Genomic DNA, 17,572 nt, shown 5'->3' on the forward strand with positions numbered 1-17,572 from the left:
GGTTAATTGGTAACCGCCAGCCTGGCCTCCCTCCGCTGCCCCGAGCCCCTGTGCCCCACGGCCCCCTCAACGGCACATCCGGTGGCTTGTAAAGCCATTCGCGTGCTCATTACCATGATGGACTGGGCCCATGACTGCGGGAGCCACCCAGGCCCCCTGCCCCACCTCAGCCAAGGTATCCCCAACTCTTCCAGTTCTAAGAAGCCTCAGTGCTCAGCCCCTTGTGCCCTCATTTCTAGTTTTCTACAGACACACCCTGCATCCCTCTGGCTGACTTTCTCCCCTGTCTCATGGGGAGGTGAGTCTCATACCTCTGTGCACGGCATTTTCCCCATCCCAGCAATGCAGCGACCAGAGGGGCTGGGGGGCAGGTGCTGTGGGGGCACACAAGTCTCTGTTACATGTGGGTGGGTGTCCAGGTGGGGGACGGGTGCTGCGACCCTGCCTTGCATGAACTGTCATGGCATCATCCAGATTCCTCCACTGAATGTTCCTCTTGTGTAGATCCCCATCTCTGTGGGCATAGCACCCCAACACTCAGCTGCCTGGCCCCCTGCTTCCCTCGGGGGCCCAGGATGGGCTGGGGCTGTGTGTGAGGACCCCTTTCTTGGCAGGCCTGGTTTTTCAGACTGAGTCCCCTCACCCTGGCTTTCTGCTGGACTGGCCTGGGCTGAATTGGGTCACCAGATGGGTCCAGCCCAGCCCCTGTACGATTCCTTGGTCAGTGTCCCGCCCACAGGCACCCCTCCGGACCGCCCTCCCCCGTGTCCAGTTGGCAGTCCCAGAAATATGGACCCTGCAGACTGTTTCTGAAAGATTTGGGGTGAGACGATAAATGAGAGAAGAGTAGGAGGGACAGTGGGGGAAAGGCCCGGAGCAGAGACTGCTCGCCGTCCAGACGTGATTAGTTTCTGGAGCCTGGGCAGCGTTTCCCAGGGAGGGTCAGCTGGGAGGAGGGGGGTCCAGAGCCCACGGCCCTGACACAGCGAAGGTGTCCACTGGGAAGCACAGCTGGGCATGCGATGGCATGGACACATCCTGCTCGGTCACACTCTCTCTGGGTCACCATGGCCAGGGGGTGGGCGGTGCCAGACACAAAAGCCTATGGGGGCTTTAGCCTCCATGGAGGGGTGGCAGGGAGGTCCCTGAGGGCTGAAAGATGCCTGGACCCCCTTCTCCTCAGCTTCTACTCAGAACATCCTGGGAAGCTTGGTCTTCCGGTGTTTTCTGTGGAACACGGAGACAGCTCAAAACCAAGCTTCCAGTTCCCAGCAAGAGTCAAGATGTGGCTTGTGGCTAGCTGGCATGAGGGAACCTTCCCAAGCCTTACTCGGAACACCAAGCCTGGCCCCCCACCCCGGCAGCCAAAGCTGGTTACCCTGTAACTGGCTTCACCTGTTGCTGGCTAAAAATTCACACAGCTAATGCCACATCCTCTCAAGGAAACAGGCCGGGCGCATTCTGCCCACTCACCCAGCAGGGTTTTATTGAACCATTGTCCCAGCCAGAGCAATGATTAATGGATCGGCACTCATTAAGCTGAAGGGGCAGGAGCTCAGGAAGGGGGCGGGGGTGGGGCGTGTGCTGGACATACAGGACTTGGACTTAGTCAAGGGTCTCCGGGCCACTAGTCTGGGGATCACGGCTGCCTTGAGACACACAAGGGCAGGTCCTGAGTGAAGGGGTGTGCAGCAGGAAACGGGGGCGGGGAGGATCCTGAGACCAGGGACTCCCCACGCTATAGCTGCCACCTTCTGGGGGACACAAGTAGGCATGCACCATCCTCCACATTGAGGCTGACGGCGAGCGAGAGGCAGCTGGGTGCAGGACACACATGTGCATGGAAGATACAGACCATGCCTATGTACATGTATACAGGCTGGTGTGCACATACCATGAGCACATGGGCATATGCTCACACATGCCTGCTGTGTGCAATGTACCAGTGGTGAGCACGGGTGTACACAGTAAACACATGAGCACTACTTACACAGCACATTCTACACACAAACACATACACACCCCACACATATACTTTCATGCGTGTTCTGACACTGGACACAGGTGCACTCACACATACACACATCTACACTTATACATATCTTCACGCTGTACACGTCCACACACATTCTCATACTATACACATGCACACATCCTCGCATGCCCTCATGCAGCCTCACATTCTGTACACGTGCGCACACACATCCTCACATACCCTCCCACTATACACACATGCACACTCTCACATAAATATGCCAGTTCATATATATTAAGTTTTCACGCCCACATTTGGTATATGTACATGCCTACACGTGTGTGTCCATGCATGCTTGCCTGTGCACACGTGCAACCAACCCTCAGCTAACCCCTGGGGCCAGGCCTGCTCAGTGCTTGAGGTCCCCATTGAGGGAGGTGGTGGACTGTGTGCTGACCAGCCCCTGCTCGTCCCCTCCCTTCTGGCAGCGATTCCGGATGAACTTGTAGATGGCAAAGCCAGGGATGGCAAGGCAGGGCACGCCCGAGATGATGACCACCACTCCGTACACCCAGTCTGGGTACGGGACCTTCTGGGACTTGGGGAATTCCGCCTGTGGAGAGACCACGGGGTGAGCCAAGCGGGAAGGAGGCCCCAGCCCCCACCCTCTTTTTGCTCTTCCCATTCCCCCTGCTCCTCTGCTCCCCCAGCTTCCCCTTCCCTGCACCCCCCCAGCCCCGCTTACGTAGGATGGGTCCCAGACACTGTAGATGAGTTCCTCGTTGACCTTGACCACGAAGAAGAACAGGAAGATGACCAGCATGAGCACTGGGCTTACTACGCGCCACATGATCTGCCAGAAGATGTTGGGCTTGTGGCCGATCATGAACTCAATGTCCCTGTTGAACCTGGAGGCAGGCAGAGGTGCCGTCACTGGCACGAAGCCCGCCAAGGCCACACAGCCTCTTTCCCCACCAGCTCCAGCCCCGTGAGGCCACTGCCCCCTGTCACTCCCTGGGAAGGACACACGCGCCCCACACAGCTGCTGTCCCCACTCTGTGGGCCTGGTGCCTGGCCATGCTGGGCAGCATCTTGAGGGCCAGGACTCAGGAAGTGGGTGCCACAAACTGTCCTTGCATCAGTCCTGTAGGACACCCCGCGGTCTCCTGGCTGTGCCGGACTCTCCAACACAGCACAGCTCCCTCACAGCTGAAACCGAGGACACATCTGGAGAAGGTGCAAACCAGGTGGGCACTTGCACCCAGGGCCCTCACCAACCCTGTGCTGACCCCACACTGACCTGCACTGACCCTGTGCTGCTGACCCCACACTCATCTACACTGACTGTGCTGTTGACCCCACACTGACCAGTGCTGACCCCACACTGACCCGTGCTGACCCCGCATGGACCTTGGACCCAGAGTTGGAAATGGACCCTGGTTTGTTACCAGAGTCAGCCTGGCCCCTGTAAGACCTCGCGTGTCCCCGGGGCGGGACCCCATGCACCCTGCTCCTGAATCCTCCACGGAGAAGCCTCCCCGGGTGGCCGCCCACAGCCCACCTCTCCCTTTCCTGGCCCTCCTGGCCCTCTGGCCCTTCCCCATATGGCCTGTGCTCTGGGTTGAGCTACCTCTGACCAGCTCTGCTGGCCGGGACCTTTGTTCTCAGGCTCTGCAGAAGCCAGACCGCGGGTGTTGTCTGGCCAGGACTGACGTTCCTTCCTCCTGCCCAGGAAAGGCTGAGCCTTGGGGCCCCGGTGCTGCCTGCACAGAAGCACTGGGGGCTACTGAGGAAGACTGGAGCACTCTGCATGGACACCTGGCCTGCTGGCCCAGAAGGAGGGGACACTGAGCTGTGGTTGATCCTTCCCTCTCCTGTCCACCCTGGGCTTGGAATGGCCCTTCTCCCTCCATCAGCCTGTGGCCCAGCTGCAGGCAGCCCTACCTGTCCACGCCGTAGACATAGACAACAGCGAACATTTCACAGAAGGCGATGACAAGCAGGGGGATGGACCCGGCATAGCCATCCAGCAGCGACAGCCAGTACTGGCCCGAGTTCAGCGTGAAGAGGATGGCCAGCAGGTAGGTGCCCAGACAGATAATGCCTGTGGACAAACGGGCTCAGTCCTCCACCACGTTCAGGCCGGCCTCCCTGCCCCTGGGCCTGGCCCCACCTGTCAGCAGCTCCTTAGGCCACTTCTTGGGCCACACCTTGAGGTCCTGCAGGGGCACCACCACCCCCTCCATGTTCCCAAACATGGACGACAGGCCGAGGCAGAAGAGCATGATGAAGAAGAGCACGGACCACAGCGGGGACACCGGCATCTTGGTAATGGCCTCAGTGAAGACGATGAAGGCCAGCCCGGTGCCTTCCACACCCTGCGGACAGAGGACACTCAGCTGGGCGCACTGTGCGGGTGGCAGATGGCCAAAGGCCCGGCCTCCGTGGCCCTCAGTGGGGGCAGGACAGGGCGGGTCACAGCCAGACCTCCCGCCCAGATCTCAGGGGATGTGCATGCAGCAGTTACAGGGGCTGGGGCTCTGCTCTGTGATGAGGTTTGGGGTCTCGGAAGCAGCAGTCAGCCCCCAGGAGCCTCCCTCAGGGGGCAGCCCCACAGCGCTGCCCTTCCCGGGGCTCTCCAGAAAGGCAAAGTCGAGGTGGAAGGAAAGTGGCCTCAGGTCCTCCGGTCCAGTTCAGAGGGTTTCAGAGTTCGCCCTGACAAGCCCCTGAGCCCCTGGCCATACCCATGCCCAGCACAACCCTGGGCATTGGAGTCCAGCCTGCAGTCCTGGGGTCCTGGCCTCTGGGGCAGTGCCAGGGCCAGTGGCCTCCCCAAGCCTCTGCAGTGCACCCTCAGGCCCAGCTGAAGAGAGGCAGAAATAAGGGATGACTCGGGGCAGGTTGCACCTGAGGGCATCGGGGCTAGACAGTGTTAGGGACCAGAAGTGGCCCTTCTCCTGACTGGAGGGGACCGGGGACATGTGTGGTACGGAAGTACCGAGCCTTCAGGCGCTCCCCACTGGGCCTCTGGTTTCGGAGCTCTCTGGGCCACTCTTGGTGCCCGCTCACCTCCGAGAGGAAGGAGTTCATGTCACAGTTCTGGAAGCTGAGTGTGGCAAAGGTGGCGGGGTCAGTGGCGTTCCAGTAACTTTGCAACTCCTGGAAGTTGTCCTGCGTGACAGAGCCCTCAGCCAGGTCGAAGCCGTTCATGAGTGTCAGAATGTTTCTGGAAAAGCAGTGGGTGAGGCCGGGAGGGGCACCAACTCCCCCAGGAGGGCCCTGGCCAGCGGCGCCTGGCAGGGAACAGGTCACTCACCGGTCGAAGCACTCGTCGTAGCGCTGGGTGGCGCGGAAGCCGATGATGGAGTAGACCACAGTGGCCGCGTACACAGATGTGAAGCCATTGATGACGGACACAATAACCGAGTCCATCTCGCAGTTGTTGCTGTGAAGGGAGCGATGAGGTCCCGGCCCCACCCGCGGGCCCTGCCGGCCCCTCCCCTGTGACCCACCCCACTTTTTGCTTCACTCCTTCCTCTAGCACCTGTCACCCCACCTGTGTCATTCCCGGGGCCCTAGCAACAGGTACTTGGTGCCAGGCATGTCTCAGGCAGGAGCTGAGCCCAGCTGCACCCAGGTTGGTTTGGGGTTCATGCACCTGGCATCCTGGTCCCAGGGACAAGGCCAGGAGATGTGGCTGAAACAGTCACAGGATCCTGGAGGGGCAGCCTTGCTCTCCTTGGTACCCACCCCCCAGGGATCCCAGTCCTGGGCGCTGTCCACTGCCCCTGCCCCTCCCCACCCTTACAACAGAGGGCAGCGGGCTAAGAGGGACACGGTGCTGCAGGGCCCACAGCCCACTCACTGCACGGAATTGTAGCTGGAGAAGGAGATGAGGCCCCCAAAGGCCAGTGAGAAGGAGTAGAAGACCTGCGCCCCCGCGTCCAGCCAGGTGACCGGGTTGGCCAATTCCGTGACCTGCCACCAACACACAGCCTCAGCACCAGGCCAGGGAGGTGGCCCTCTGGGCAGCCAGGACCTCCAACAAGCTCAGAAGTCTCCCCTGGACCCCCAGGACAGGGCCTCACATTGGGTGTGAACAGGAAGACGATGCCATTGGTGGCCCCCTTGAGTGTGAGGCCACGGATGAGGAAGATGGTGAGGACGACGTAAGGTAGCGTGGAGGTGACGTACACTGCCTGTGGGAGAGAGGGGGTCAGTGTCTGAGCCCGGGGATAGGGGCTCCAGGCGGCCGCTGGGGTTGGGCCTACCTTGCCCGTGGTCTCGATGCCACGGATGGTGCAGACGTAGAGGACGCTCCAGGCGCACGTCAGACACAGCAGGATCCACCACTGCACGGAGCCCGAGTCACTGATGGATGTGGAGATGTTCAGTGTCTCCCGGTACCAGTAGTAGTCCACGGGCGAGCTGCGCGCACACTCGTCCACATAGCCTGCAAGGGTGAGGAGGGACATGTGACATAGGGTGTGAGTTACCTAAAGGCCAATAGGCAGAGGGAGAGCTGGAGCATCAGCAGGAAATACCGGGGGGGGGGGGTGTGTGTGCACACACCATGTGCACACATGGAACATATAAGGCACACGTGTGGGCACACAAACTCACATGTGTGTGCTAAGTAAGAAAGACCCCACCCCATGCAACCCGAGTGTGGTGGCCCTGGAGAGGCCAGTGCTGGCTAAGGAGCTGACGTGATGACAGTCCAGGGCCTGACGGAGCTGAGCACAAGGTCCTCAGAGTCCAGGGGAGGGGCAAGGATCTGGGCAGCCTGGCTAAGAGGGCCCGGGCGGAGCAGCTTCTCCAGAAAGTTCCACAAATGTCCTAGAAGATCGCATGGGGCCCAGCCGCCAACCTCACACCCCGTCCTGCTCTGAAGAACTCTGGGGGCCAATGGCACTTCCTTGGCGTGGTCCGTGTGTGGCCCACCTGCCCAGCTCACCTGTGCGGTTCTCATTCAAGGGACACTGGCTCCAGGGCAGCGGCTCCTGGAAGGAGTTGAAGAAGTACCACATGACCCAGGCGATGATGGTGTTGTAGTAGAAGCCCACCATGAAGGACACGAACATGGACGCGATGCCTGCCGGGGGGAGGTCTCGGGATCAGCCGTGGAGCCCACTGTCATCCTGGCTAGAGCCCAAGGGAACCAAGGCCCCCCCGGTCCAGCTCCGTCCCTCTCCCATCTCGCTGAGGGAGAGAGCAACCACGCGGCCACACGTACCTACGCCCTTGAGCGCCGGGTGGATGGAGCTCCAGACCCCCACACTGCCCTTACGCAGCCTCTGGCCGATGGCGAACTCCAGGTGCAGCAGGGGGATCCCCTCCACCACCAGCAGGATGAGGAACGGGATCATGAAGGCTCCTGCAGAGGGCCACGGAGAAGCCAGTCGGCAGAACATGAGAACCCAATATGCACACGTGCTCATGCACACTCACGCACACACTCACACACTCACACTCTCATACACATTCATGCACACACACATACTGGCACTCACACACACTCATACAGCCACAACACACACATCTGCATTCTCACACGTTCTCATACACATCCATGCCCATACTCGCTCACATCTGCGTAGACTCGCACACATGCACACTCACACTGACACACTCTGACACATGCACTCACACGTGCACACGCATGCACATTCACACATGCAGTCATATTTGCGCTCACACACTTGCACACACACTCACACTCATACATATTCTCACTCATATATTCTCTCACACACATGTGCACCCACACTCGCACATTTGCACACTCACATTCACACTCAGTTGCATTCACACACGCACAATTTTCGCTTTCATATCCATTCATACCTGCACACACTCACACCTGCATGTGCACTCTCACACACACATCCACACTCATACATTCTCACACACTTTTGTTTGCACCCTCGCACAGTTGCACACCCATACCCATTCACACTCACACACACGCACACACTCACGCCTGCATTGGCACTCTTTTGCACACACATTCACACTTACGCATTCTCACACTGCATTCTCACACTCACACAGTGATATTCACTCTCACACATCCTCACACACATGTGCACCCACACTTGCACATTTGCACACTCACATTCACATGCGCATGCTCTCAGACCAGAGCCCGGTGTGTCCCCTGTCCCCGCATTGGCCCAAGGGCAGGTAGGGAAGTGGGAGAAGCGGGGCCAGTCTGGTCATCAGAACAGCTCGCCTGGCCTGCAGCAGAGAGCCCACTGCGGGCGCGGGGGTGTGGGGCAGTCGGGCTGAAGCTCGGGGCTGAAGCTCGGGGCTGATCCACCAGTAACCCCACTCCTGGCATCAGACTTCAGAGCTCGACTTGGCGTCCCTGGACTCAGGTCCTGTCACTGCCCACCCTGGAAATATCCCATGGCGTCACGGCACTCCATCCAGCCCGCTGAAAGAGGGCAGGTGGGGGGCCCAGTGTCTGCACCGCGGCCCCTCCCCCTTCGTTCTTTCCCTCCCCCTCCCTTCTGAGCCCTCCCTCACAGGCACACGAGTAAACCTTCCAGAGTGGTCAGCTTCCAGTTGGGCCTCTCCCTGTCTCCATCCCTGTCTCCATCCCCGTCCCTGACCTGTCGCCAACCCCATCCCTCTTCCTGGCCTATCCCTGTCCCCATCCTTGTTCCCATCGCTGGCTCTGGCCCTATCCCCGTCTCTGTACCTATCCCTGTCCCCATCTCTATCTGTCTCTGTCTCAATACTGAGATCTCAGACCTCTCTGAGCTGGGGAGAGCAGAGGTGGGGTCTCACCCCTTGTGCAGGGGAGCGGCTGGGCCCCTTCTCAGCCCTTCCCAGGACCACATCGGTCTGTGCACATCTGTACCCCAAGCCCCCTCCAAGAGGTGTTCTGTTGGGGGACCCTGTGCCCACACTGCTTCCAGTGTATTTCTGCCGGCGCTGTGGGCTCCACCCACAGAACAGCCCCCAGGACCTTGACTGCACCCCATAGAGTACAGGCCCCAGAAGAGGAGACACCGCAGTGAACAGCCACCCAACAGCTTGCCCCATCCCAGCTGTGACCAGAGAGTTCCAGTGTGGAGGCGGCTGGGGCAAGGAAGCACTCAGGCCTGCCCGTTCTGCTGGCCCTGGTGTGAAGGGGCCGCCCCTGGCTCTGACAGTCTGAGTGACGCCCAGTTCCCATGACCTCAAACCCCAGAGCCCACCACTGCCTCATTCCCAGATGGGCCTCAGGACCTCCGGTCCCATCAGCCCAGGGTTCCATCAGCCTAGGGTCCCATCGGCCCAGGGTCCTGTCAGCCCAGGGTCATATGAGCCCAGGGTCCCGTCAGCTCAAGGTCCCATCGGCCCAGGGTCCTGTTCGCCCAGGGTCCCATCGGTCCAAGATCCTGTCAGCCCAGGGTCCTATAGGCCCACGGGTGCTGGGATTGGATGGGATTGCATTCAAGGGGCTCTCCCTGAATCCTGCTCTGTGCTCCATGGGGGGGGACCCCAGACCCAAGAGCACAGGCGCAGGCCTGGGGTGGTACTGGCTGCCTTGTGCCTGCTCAGAGCAGGGTCCCCTGGCCTTGGGGGCCATACCCCGGGGCACTGGCACAGTGTGCCCAGCCCTGCCCCTGCCCAGACAGCAGCGTCAGCACTCTCAGCCCAGCCGCCTGCCTGCCAGCACCATGCCAGAAGAGGGGGTGTCCCAGCAGGCATCTCAGCAGCCACCCCCACCCCCGGAGCCCCCTCCCCACTCATTGGACCCCAGCTGCTCTCTCATCACTGACCCCTCCCCCACTCTCTGAGCCCTCTTCCCCTCCCTGACCCCTCCCCCCGCTGACCCTATCCCCTCCCCCTCGCTGGGCACCCCCCCTTGGCCTCACCTCCGCCGTGGCTCTGGCACAGATAGGGGAAGCGCCAGACATTGCCCAGCCCCACGCAGAAGCCCACGCAGGTGAGCATGTACTGGGCCTTGTTGTCCCACTGGGGCCGCGAACTGGCCTCCTCCTTCTCCAGACGCTCCAGCTGGTCCAGAGAGGGGATCCGGTCCTCCAGGCCCGGGTTGGGCAGCACGAGCCTCACCATGGTGGGATGTGGGTGCGGGTGGGTCTCGGGCAGTGGTGGCAGCAGCCGACACAGGCAGCACGGCCAGGCCCAGCGCTTTATAGAGAACCTTTGGCACCTCACCCCGCACCTGGGCCGCAAGCAGCCGCGTCAGCACAGCCCCAGAGGCCACTGTTAATGCCTTATCTGCGCAGGCGGCGCCAGGACCCTCCCCGGCCCGCCCCGGCACGCCCAACTCCCCTGGGAGGAGCAGCCCCGGGCCTGTCCCCCAGACTCTGCAGAGCACCTCCAGGCACAGCCCAGCTGGCCCACCTGGCCCCGGGTCCCCCACCTCTCTGGACAGTGATGGAGACGGGTGCCCTGGGCACAGGGACTCCACAGCAGCCATGTGTGCTCAGGCTGGTGGAGAGGCTGGGGGGGCCCATCCAGCGGCACTGGGGCAAGAATGGAGGGAGCCTCTGGTGTCTGGCCACTGGGCACAGGCCAGGAGGGTGCCCCTTCCCCAGCTCTGGGGCCCTCCCGTCTTCTCCGGGAAGCCCCCATGCAGCCCTCCAGCATCTGGACCCCACGGGCCTTGCCCCCCACCTTCCACAGCTCTTTCCGTCTCCCCTTTTATCCCCTCAGGGAGGCCCTGGCCATCTGTCTCCTCTGTGTATGCTGAACGGTCATGTCCGCGTATGCTGAACGGTCCATGTATGCTGAACGGTCATGTCCACCTGACCCCTGCCTCTGCCTCACATGGACGCTCAGAACTAGCCGGGGAGAGCTATGGGGTCATTCTGGCACTGATGAGGTCAGGAGTGACCTTTGCCCCCAGGACAGGGGGCCGGGAAGGGAGGAGGCCGGAAGGAAGGAAGGGATCAGGGTTATATTTAGGGGTGGATGTCTGGCTAGGGTGCAGCGGGAGAGAGAGAGAGAGACAGAGATAGAGTGGAGCAGTGATGGAGAGACACACATGGAGATGGACAGAGACACAGAGACACAGAAAGACAGAGGCAAAGACAAAGGGACAGAGACTGAATCAGAGATGGAGAGAAATGAGCCCGGGAGCAGAGGGGAGAGGAGACATCAGAGTAGGCCCCGGGGTGCGGGTGGTAGTGGGGATCCCAGGAGGAGGGTGGACAAGGTTTCAGCCCCCAGGAAGGCAGCGGAGAGCCCCAGAAGCCCAATGTGAGGCGGGCAGAGAAGCCAAGTGCCCGTGGCTCTCTGGATGTTCTGGTCCCCCCAGCCTCCCTAAGCCACAGTCACAGATTCTCTGGCCCAGCTGCAGGGAGTCAGCGGGACCACGGGAACGTCCTACCGCAGGAGGGCTCCGAGATGCCCTGGTCAGCTCCAGACACTGAGGTTCGCCTACACTGGCCAGGCCCCTGGAGAAATGACACTCGGCGAGGAGACCTGTGTGCTTTCATGTTCTCGGTCCTCATCCTGTGTGTGAGCGTGTGTGAGTGTGTGTGTGTGAGCAGGCAGGTGGGCGTGCAGGTGAGTGTGCATGTATGTGATTCTGTAGGTGTACATGTGTATGTGAGGGTTGGCGTGTGTGTCTGTGGGTGTGTGTATGTGAGTGTTGGTGTGTGCATCTGTGGGTGTATGTGAGTGTTGGCACGTGCGTCTGTGAATACATGTGTATGTGAGTGTTGGTATGTGTGTTTCTGTGGGTATATGTGTACATGAGTATTAGTGTGCTCATCTGTGAGAGTATGTGTGCATGTGAGTGTTGGCATGTGTGTCTGTGAGCATACATGTATGTGAGTGTTGACGTGTGTGCATCTGTGAGCATATGTGAATGTTGGGATGTGTGTCTGTGAGCATATGCGTGAGTACGTGTATAGTGAGTGTTAGCATGTGCATTTGTGGGTGTATATGTATATGAGTGTTGGCATGTGTGTCTGTGAGTGTACGTGTGTAGTGAGCGTTGGCATGTGCATCTGTGAGCAACGTGTGAGTGTTAGTGTGTGTATCTGTGAGTGTATGTGAGTGTTGGTGTGTGTGTCTGTGAGTGTATGTGTGTAGTGAGTATTGGCGTGTGCATCTGTGGGTATATGTGTATGTTGGCATGTGTATCTGTGAATGTATGTGTGAGTGTTGGCGTGTGTGTCTGTGAGTATATGTGCATGTGATTGCTGGCATGGGCATCTGTGAGCATATGTGCATGTGAGTATTGGCGTGTGCATCTGTGGGTGTTTGTGTATGTTGGCATATGTGTCTGTGAGCGTATGGGTATGTGAGTGTTGCGTGGGCGGCTGTGAGTGTATATGTGTATGTGAGGGTTGAGCGTGCGTCTGTGAGTGTGCACATGTACATATGTCTCTTTCAAACATCATGAGGACCTTGGGCTCCTCTCTCTGCGTGCACCCTGAGGCTGTGCCACAGCTATGGGCAGAGGGAGCTCTGCAGGGGCACTGGGTCTTACTCTTTATGAGTGATTAGCCGTCACGGTGGACAGAACCAGCTCACAGTTGCCCCATGGAGAAACAGAACATTCCAGAACCACAGTTTCCCCTTCTGCCATGTGACACTGCGTCAGGCTGGGCATTTCTGTAGAAGAGTGCGGACCCTGGAAGCCTGGCCCTGGTGAGTGCCACGGGCCCCCTCCTCGCCCCATGGCATGTGCGGTTGTGCCGGCTCAGCTCGCTGGCGTCCTGGAAGTGGCCTGGGCTGCCCAGAGCTGAAGCTCTCCACAGCTTCTGTGTCTGCACCTGTGGCTGACCTCACAGTGGCCAGGGCAGTCCACACTGCTTCCCTGATGCTGCAGTGCCGGTCCTTGGCCTGTCTGCTCCTCGTAGTGCCCTTGACCGAGGCCCTGAATCTGCTTCTGCTCCAGGGATTGTGACTGTCTGGAGACGTGGGTGTCGCCCAGCCGGCGCTGCTCGAGCTGGGGGCAGGGGCTTCTTTCACCCCCCGGGAAGCCCATGCTGAGTCCCATTGCATCTGGCTCCCCTGCAGGACAGAGATGCCCCCTGAGCTCCGGGACTGGGAGCGTAACTGAGGTGATTGTCTAAGCCCAGCTGCACCTCTGATTCCCGGGTTCCTCAGAAGCTGCCAGATTCTGTGGGAGTTTTTATTGGGTGCCTTATCAGAAGCCCGTATTGTCTCCCGGGGCTTATCTCTGGCCTCAGCTGCGCCTACACCTGAGTCTGGTTCCCACCCAGCACGGTATATCGAGGCCCGTGAGTTCCAACACCCAGCGGCACCACAGACCAGCACAGCACGTCACCCTGGCCGGCTAGAGTCTAGGAGTGGGTCCTGGGGCCCCTGAGCACCCTTGGAAGACCCCAGGTTCATCTTCTTTTGTTCTGGGGCCACACTCAGCAGTGCTCAGTGCCCAGGGACCCTCCTGGAGGGCTCTGCCGACGGTCAGCAGGGAAGGCCACTCCACTCCTGACAATCTCAGCCCTTCACTCTGGTAGCTGGGAGGTGTCCAGCATGATTCACCTGTGGACAAGGAGGTGACCCCTCGACCTCTGGGCATGGCTTTGTCAGCAGGAAACGTGACAGGCAGGGATCCGCGGTTCCCGCCCTTCGCCTCTGGCTCTGCTCTCCTCACCATTGTCCTGCAGGCTGGCCCCACGACCCTGGCCCCTGGGCCTCGCCCCTCCCGCCCTCAGACCCGGGGCTGCGCCTCTGTGTGCTTCACCTGTGCGGACTGGCCCTCTGGGATCTGTACTGTGGAACGACTTCGTAACATGCCGCTTCTCTCAGGGCAGCCCACACGGGCACTGCCACCAAACATCAAGGGCCGCCCGCTCCCCACTCGCTCCCGCCCGCTGCCCTGGGCTTCCCCGCCCAGGTCCTTCTTGTTCTGGACGGCTGATAAACTCCACAAAGTGCTTTTCTGCACTTTTGAGGTACTATAAATGCCTTATCCTGGTTTGGAGAGCCCTGATTGCCCGCTGGGTGTAGAACCGCCCCTACTCCCTCCAAATAGCCCCAATTACCCATGAGGCCACACGCCAACTTGCCCAGCTGACTCGAGGCTCTGCGGCTCCATACGTGCCCTTCGGCCGCTGACTCAGTTCGGACCTGGGGATGTATAGGGCAGGGAGGTAGGTGGCAGACGCTTACACACACTCCTGGGGACGCCAGGCCTGAGGTCCCTTTGCATCGCCCTCACACACGCCCTGTTCCCAGCATTGGCTCTCAGGATGCCGCTGACCCTGAGGGACGTTGGGCAGTCCCAGGTGTTGGCACGTGTGTATACAGAGGCTGCACCTTCCCAGGAGCGGCACGGTGAGGCAGCTGTGATCCATGCTGGGCAGGGAGCCAGGTCTGGTAGCTGCCTGGGATATCCTCAGGACAGGACAGGATGGGACCGGGTAGGGCAGGGCAGGGGAGGACGTCGCCCAAGTGGCCCCCTTACCCTTTGAGCCAGTGACCTTTGTCAGGGATGGCTGTATTTGCAGAAGGGGCCTTGTCCCCCTGGCCCCACTGAGCTGGCCTCAGGAGGCCCTAAAAGACACGGTGGGCTGCACAGGTCTGGCTGACGCCCTCCCTGCCCCGGCAGAGTCCTCAGCCCCTCACCCCATCCCTGCAGTGCAGCAGGGGTGCCCCCAAACGGGTGGGGGGGCAGAGAGCAGCCCTTCCTGCTTCTCCTACAGGCCTATGGCTGAATGAGGTCGCTAAGAACACGTGCAGGGCACTGGGCCCGGGTCCTTCCCACAGCCAGGGCCTCGTTCCGCTGAGTGTGCAGTGTGCAGTTCCTGGGCCCGGCCTCTGCCAGAGGGTGGTCTCCTGCAGGGTCTGTGCAGATGCGCTTGTGGGGGCTGCGGAGGGGCGACGAGAGTGTTCAGGGCCCCCCATGTGGGGCGTGAACACAGGACAGAAATCACCCATTGGAGAATGTCCGTATCAGGGGCCCAGGAGGGGGGCCAGTCTGTAGCCAGATGCGTGTCCTGACTTGGGGGTTTCCCTGGGTGCCCTCCTGGTGAGGCTTGAGCTGGTGACTTGGAGACAGGGCCCAGGACAGTGACACTCAGGTCACCCCAGCAGGGCTTGGGGTACCAACCAGGGTTGAGGGGAGTGGACCCAGGTGGGCCATGTACAAGGTAGAGCTCTACCCACTGCACTATCTCTCCGGCCCACATAAGATCCCCAAGCCCCGCCAGGGGTGAATCTGAGCCCAGAGTAAGACCTGGGCATGGCAGGTGACCCCCCACCACGACGACTATCCTGTTATTCGTCGATTGCCTCGAGCAGGCCCCAGTAACGTCTCCTTCGTCCTAGCCCTGAGATTTTTTTTAAAAAGTGCCATATTCAAGGCTCTTCCAGGGTTAGGAGAATGAGACCCTTCATTGTTACTGGTATTTGGCATATTGGGTACGCCACGGGGAGTTTTGCCAGACTCTGCCGTGTGGGCAGGTTACATTCGGTAGCCTGCCAGTTTGTCCAAAGTAGGAATGAGATAATAAGATGTCATAATAAGATGTCGCGCAGCGGTTCCGGGAGCTGATTTTTATAGTCTCTGAGTCTTGGCTGTTGATGGGATTACACGGCGCCAGGGGGCCAGTTGGTGGGCATGACCCCCGCCTACTGGAATTCGGAGGATCTGGGTGGAGGATGCTCAGCCCGGATTCGAGTAGGCTTGGAGATCTCAGCCCCGGGACCCGCTTGCCTTTGTTCCTCTGCCGGTACCTTCAGGGCTGCGGAGAGTGGTCTCAGCATGGTGGTGGCTGGTCCTGGAGGTCTTCGGCTGCCGGAGCCCTGATCGGCCCCACCACAGGCTCCGGAAAGGCCTGGAGGCCGGAGCTTCGTCCTTCCCTCAGACATGGGTTCGGGCTCCTAAGAGGGATGAGGTACCAGCCCTGTGCCCTCCTGGGCCAGTCCAGCTACGACAGTCGGCGGGGCGGGGGTGGGGGGCAGCTCTGGGGATGGAGACCCGCCAGTCCCTTCCCACCGTCTCCACTGAGTGTGGACCCCAAAACAGATGCCAGCACTGCCAGGTGCCCACCCTGCTCCACCCCCAGCACTGAGGGGTGTCCCTGGGGCCCAGCGCCTTGGGACTGGCAGCACTGTCTGGGGCGCAGGTCCCTCTAGCAGGCTCGGAGGCCCTCAAATAGGGAAAGGTCGCCTCGTCTGGTGTTGCAGAGCAGCTTGGGTGTTCCAGGCGTGACAGCTATAGATCACTGCTGTGTGCTCTGTTAGCCGGTTCTGGGTTGGCTGGTTCTTTACCGCCTGGTTCTTCACTAGCTGTTTCTGAATCAGTTGGTTCTGGATCAGCTGGTTCTGTGTCAGCTGGTTCTGGATCAGCTGGTTTTAGATCAGCTGGTTCTGTGTCATCTGGTTCTTCGTCGGCTGGTTCTGTATCAGCTGGTTCTGTGTCATCTGGTTCTGTGTTGGCTGGTTCTGTATGGGCTGGTTTTTCATCAGCTGGTTCTGTGTGGGCTGGTTCTGTGCCAGTTGGTTCTGCGTGGACTGGTTCTGTATGGGCTGGTTCTTCATCCACTGGTTCTATATCAGCTGGTTGTGTGTCTGCCAGCTGGTTCTGTATTGGCTGGTTCTGTCTCAGCTGGTTCTTCACTGGCTGGCTCTGTATCACCTGGTTCTGTGTCAGCTGGTTCTTCATAGGCTGGTTCTGTGTTGGCTGGTTCTTCATCAGCTGGTTCTGTGTCGGCTGGTCCTTCATTAGCTGGTTCTGTATCAGCTGGTTCTGTGTGGGTTGGTTCTGTGTGGGCTGGTACTGTGTTGGGTGGCCCCGTACCGGCTGGTCCTGCATCTTGCTGGCTCTAACTGAGCTGGCGGCTCCAACATCTTCAGGCAGAATCTCCTTCCACTGTTGTACCCCCTGCCCTGCTGTCTCGCTCGTCCAGGACATGGCCTTCCTGCCACCCAGCGCAGTGTCCTTTGGGAGCCATGCTGCTGCCCAGCCCACTCTCTAGCCTTTGGGGATTCTCGTGGTGGGGGGCCCCACCTTGTTTGGGGAGTGGAGGTGCTGGTCAGCTCCAGCCCTTGCTGGGTTTGGCCCTGCATACCTGCACTGGAAACCCACTTCCTAGGGGATGGTGGGGGTCCCTCCCCAGGCTGTCAGATTCCAGAAGGGGCTGGAGAGAGCACAGGAAAAGGCGCTTGCCTTGCACGTGGCTGACCCAGGCTCCATCCCCAGCCACCCAGATGGTCCCCTGAGCACCGCCAGGAGTGGTCTCTGAGCCTGAGCACAGAACCAGGAGTCAGAGCTGAGCACCTCCAGGAGTGGTCCCTGAGCATTGCCAGGAGTCAGTGCTGAGGACTGCCAGGAGTGGTCCCTGCCATCCTCAAAACCAGGAGGGTCCTCGGGGTGGAGTGGCATGTGGGAGACGCCCACAGGGTTGGGAGTGGGACCCTCCCTGCACCCTGACAGCGCCCCTATGCTGAGGAGAAGACTGCGGGGGCCATGGGAGGGACACAAGGGGTGGCAGAGCCCAGGTCGGGGATGGGAGCACTGGTGAGAGAGGAACTGGTGCCCGAGGCCCGAACCCGCTCGGCTGGGGCAGTTGGAGAATGAGTTCTAGGTTTGGGCAGGGGTCCGTGGGGGATGAGCCTCGGGTACTGAGCTGGGGGCTTCCTCGGAGGCCA

At 60.2% G+C, this 17,572-nt stretch overlaps 1 protein-coding gene across 1 annotated transcript; it reads right to left on the reverse strand.

Moving 5' to 3' along the window:
* Positions 1 to 2,384: 2,384 nt before the first annotated feature.
* On the reverse strand, positions 2,385 to 10,048 carry SLC6A19 (solute carrier family 6 member 19). Its single transcript, XM_056135324.1, has 12 exons — positions 9,847 to 10,048; positions 7,212 to 7,352; positions 6,933 to 7,070; positions 6,247 to 6,428; positions 6,064 to 6,174; positions 5,841 to 5,953; positions 5,292 to 5,420; positions 5,045 to 5,201; positions 4,149 to 4,353; positions 3,920 to 4,079; positions 2,721 to 2,883; positions 2,385 to 2,588 (listed from the first exon to the last, which is right to left on the reverse strand). Exons 1-12 carry the CDS (start codon positions 10,046 to 10,048, stop codon positions 2,385 to 2,387), a joined length of 1,905 nt encoding a protein of 634 aa, XP_055991299.1.
* Positions 10,049 to 17,572: the final 7,524 nt, after the last annotated feature.

The sequence above is a fragment of the Sorex fumeus genome, unplaced genomic scaffold (genome assembly GCF_029834395.1).
Source record: "Sorex fumeus unplaced genomic scaffold, SorFum_2.1 ptg000110l, whole genome shotgun sequence".
NCBI classification, from domain to species: domain Eukaryota; kingdom Metazoa; phylum Chordata; class Mammalia; order Eulipotyphla; family Soricidae; genus Sorex; species Sorex fumeus.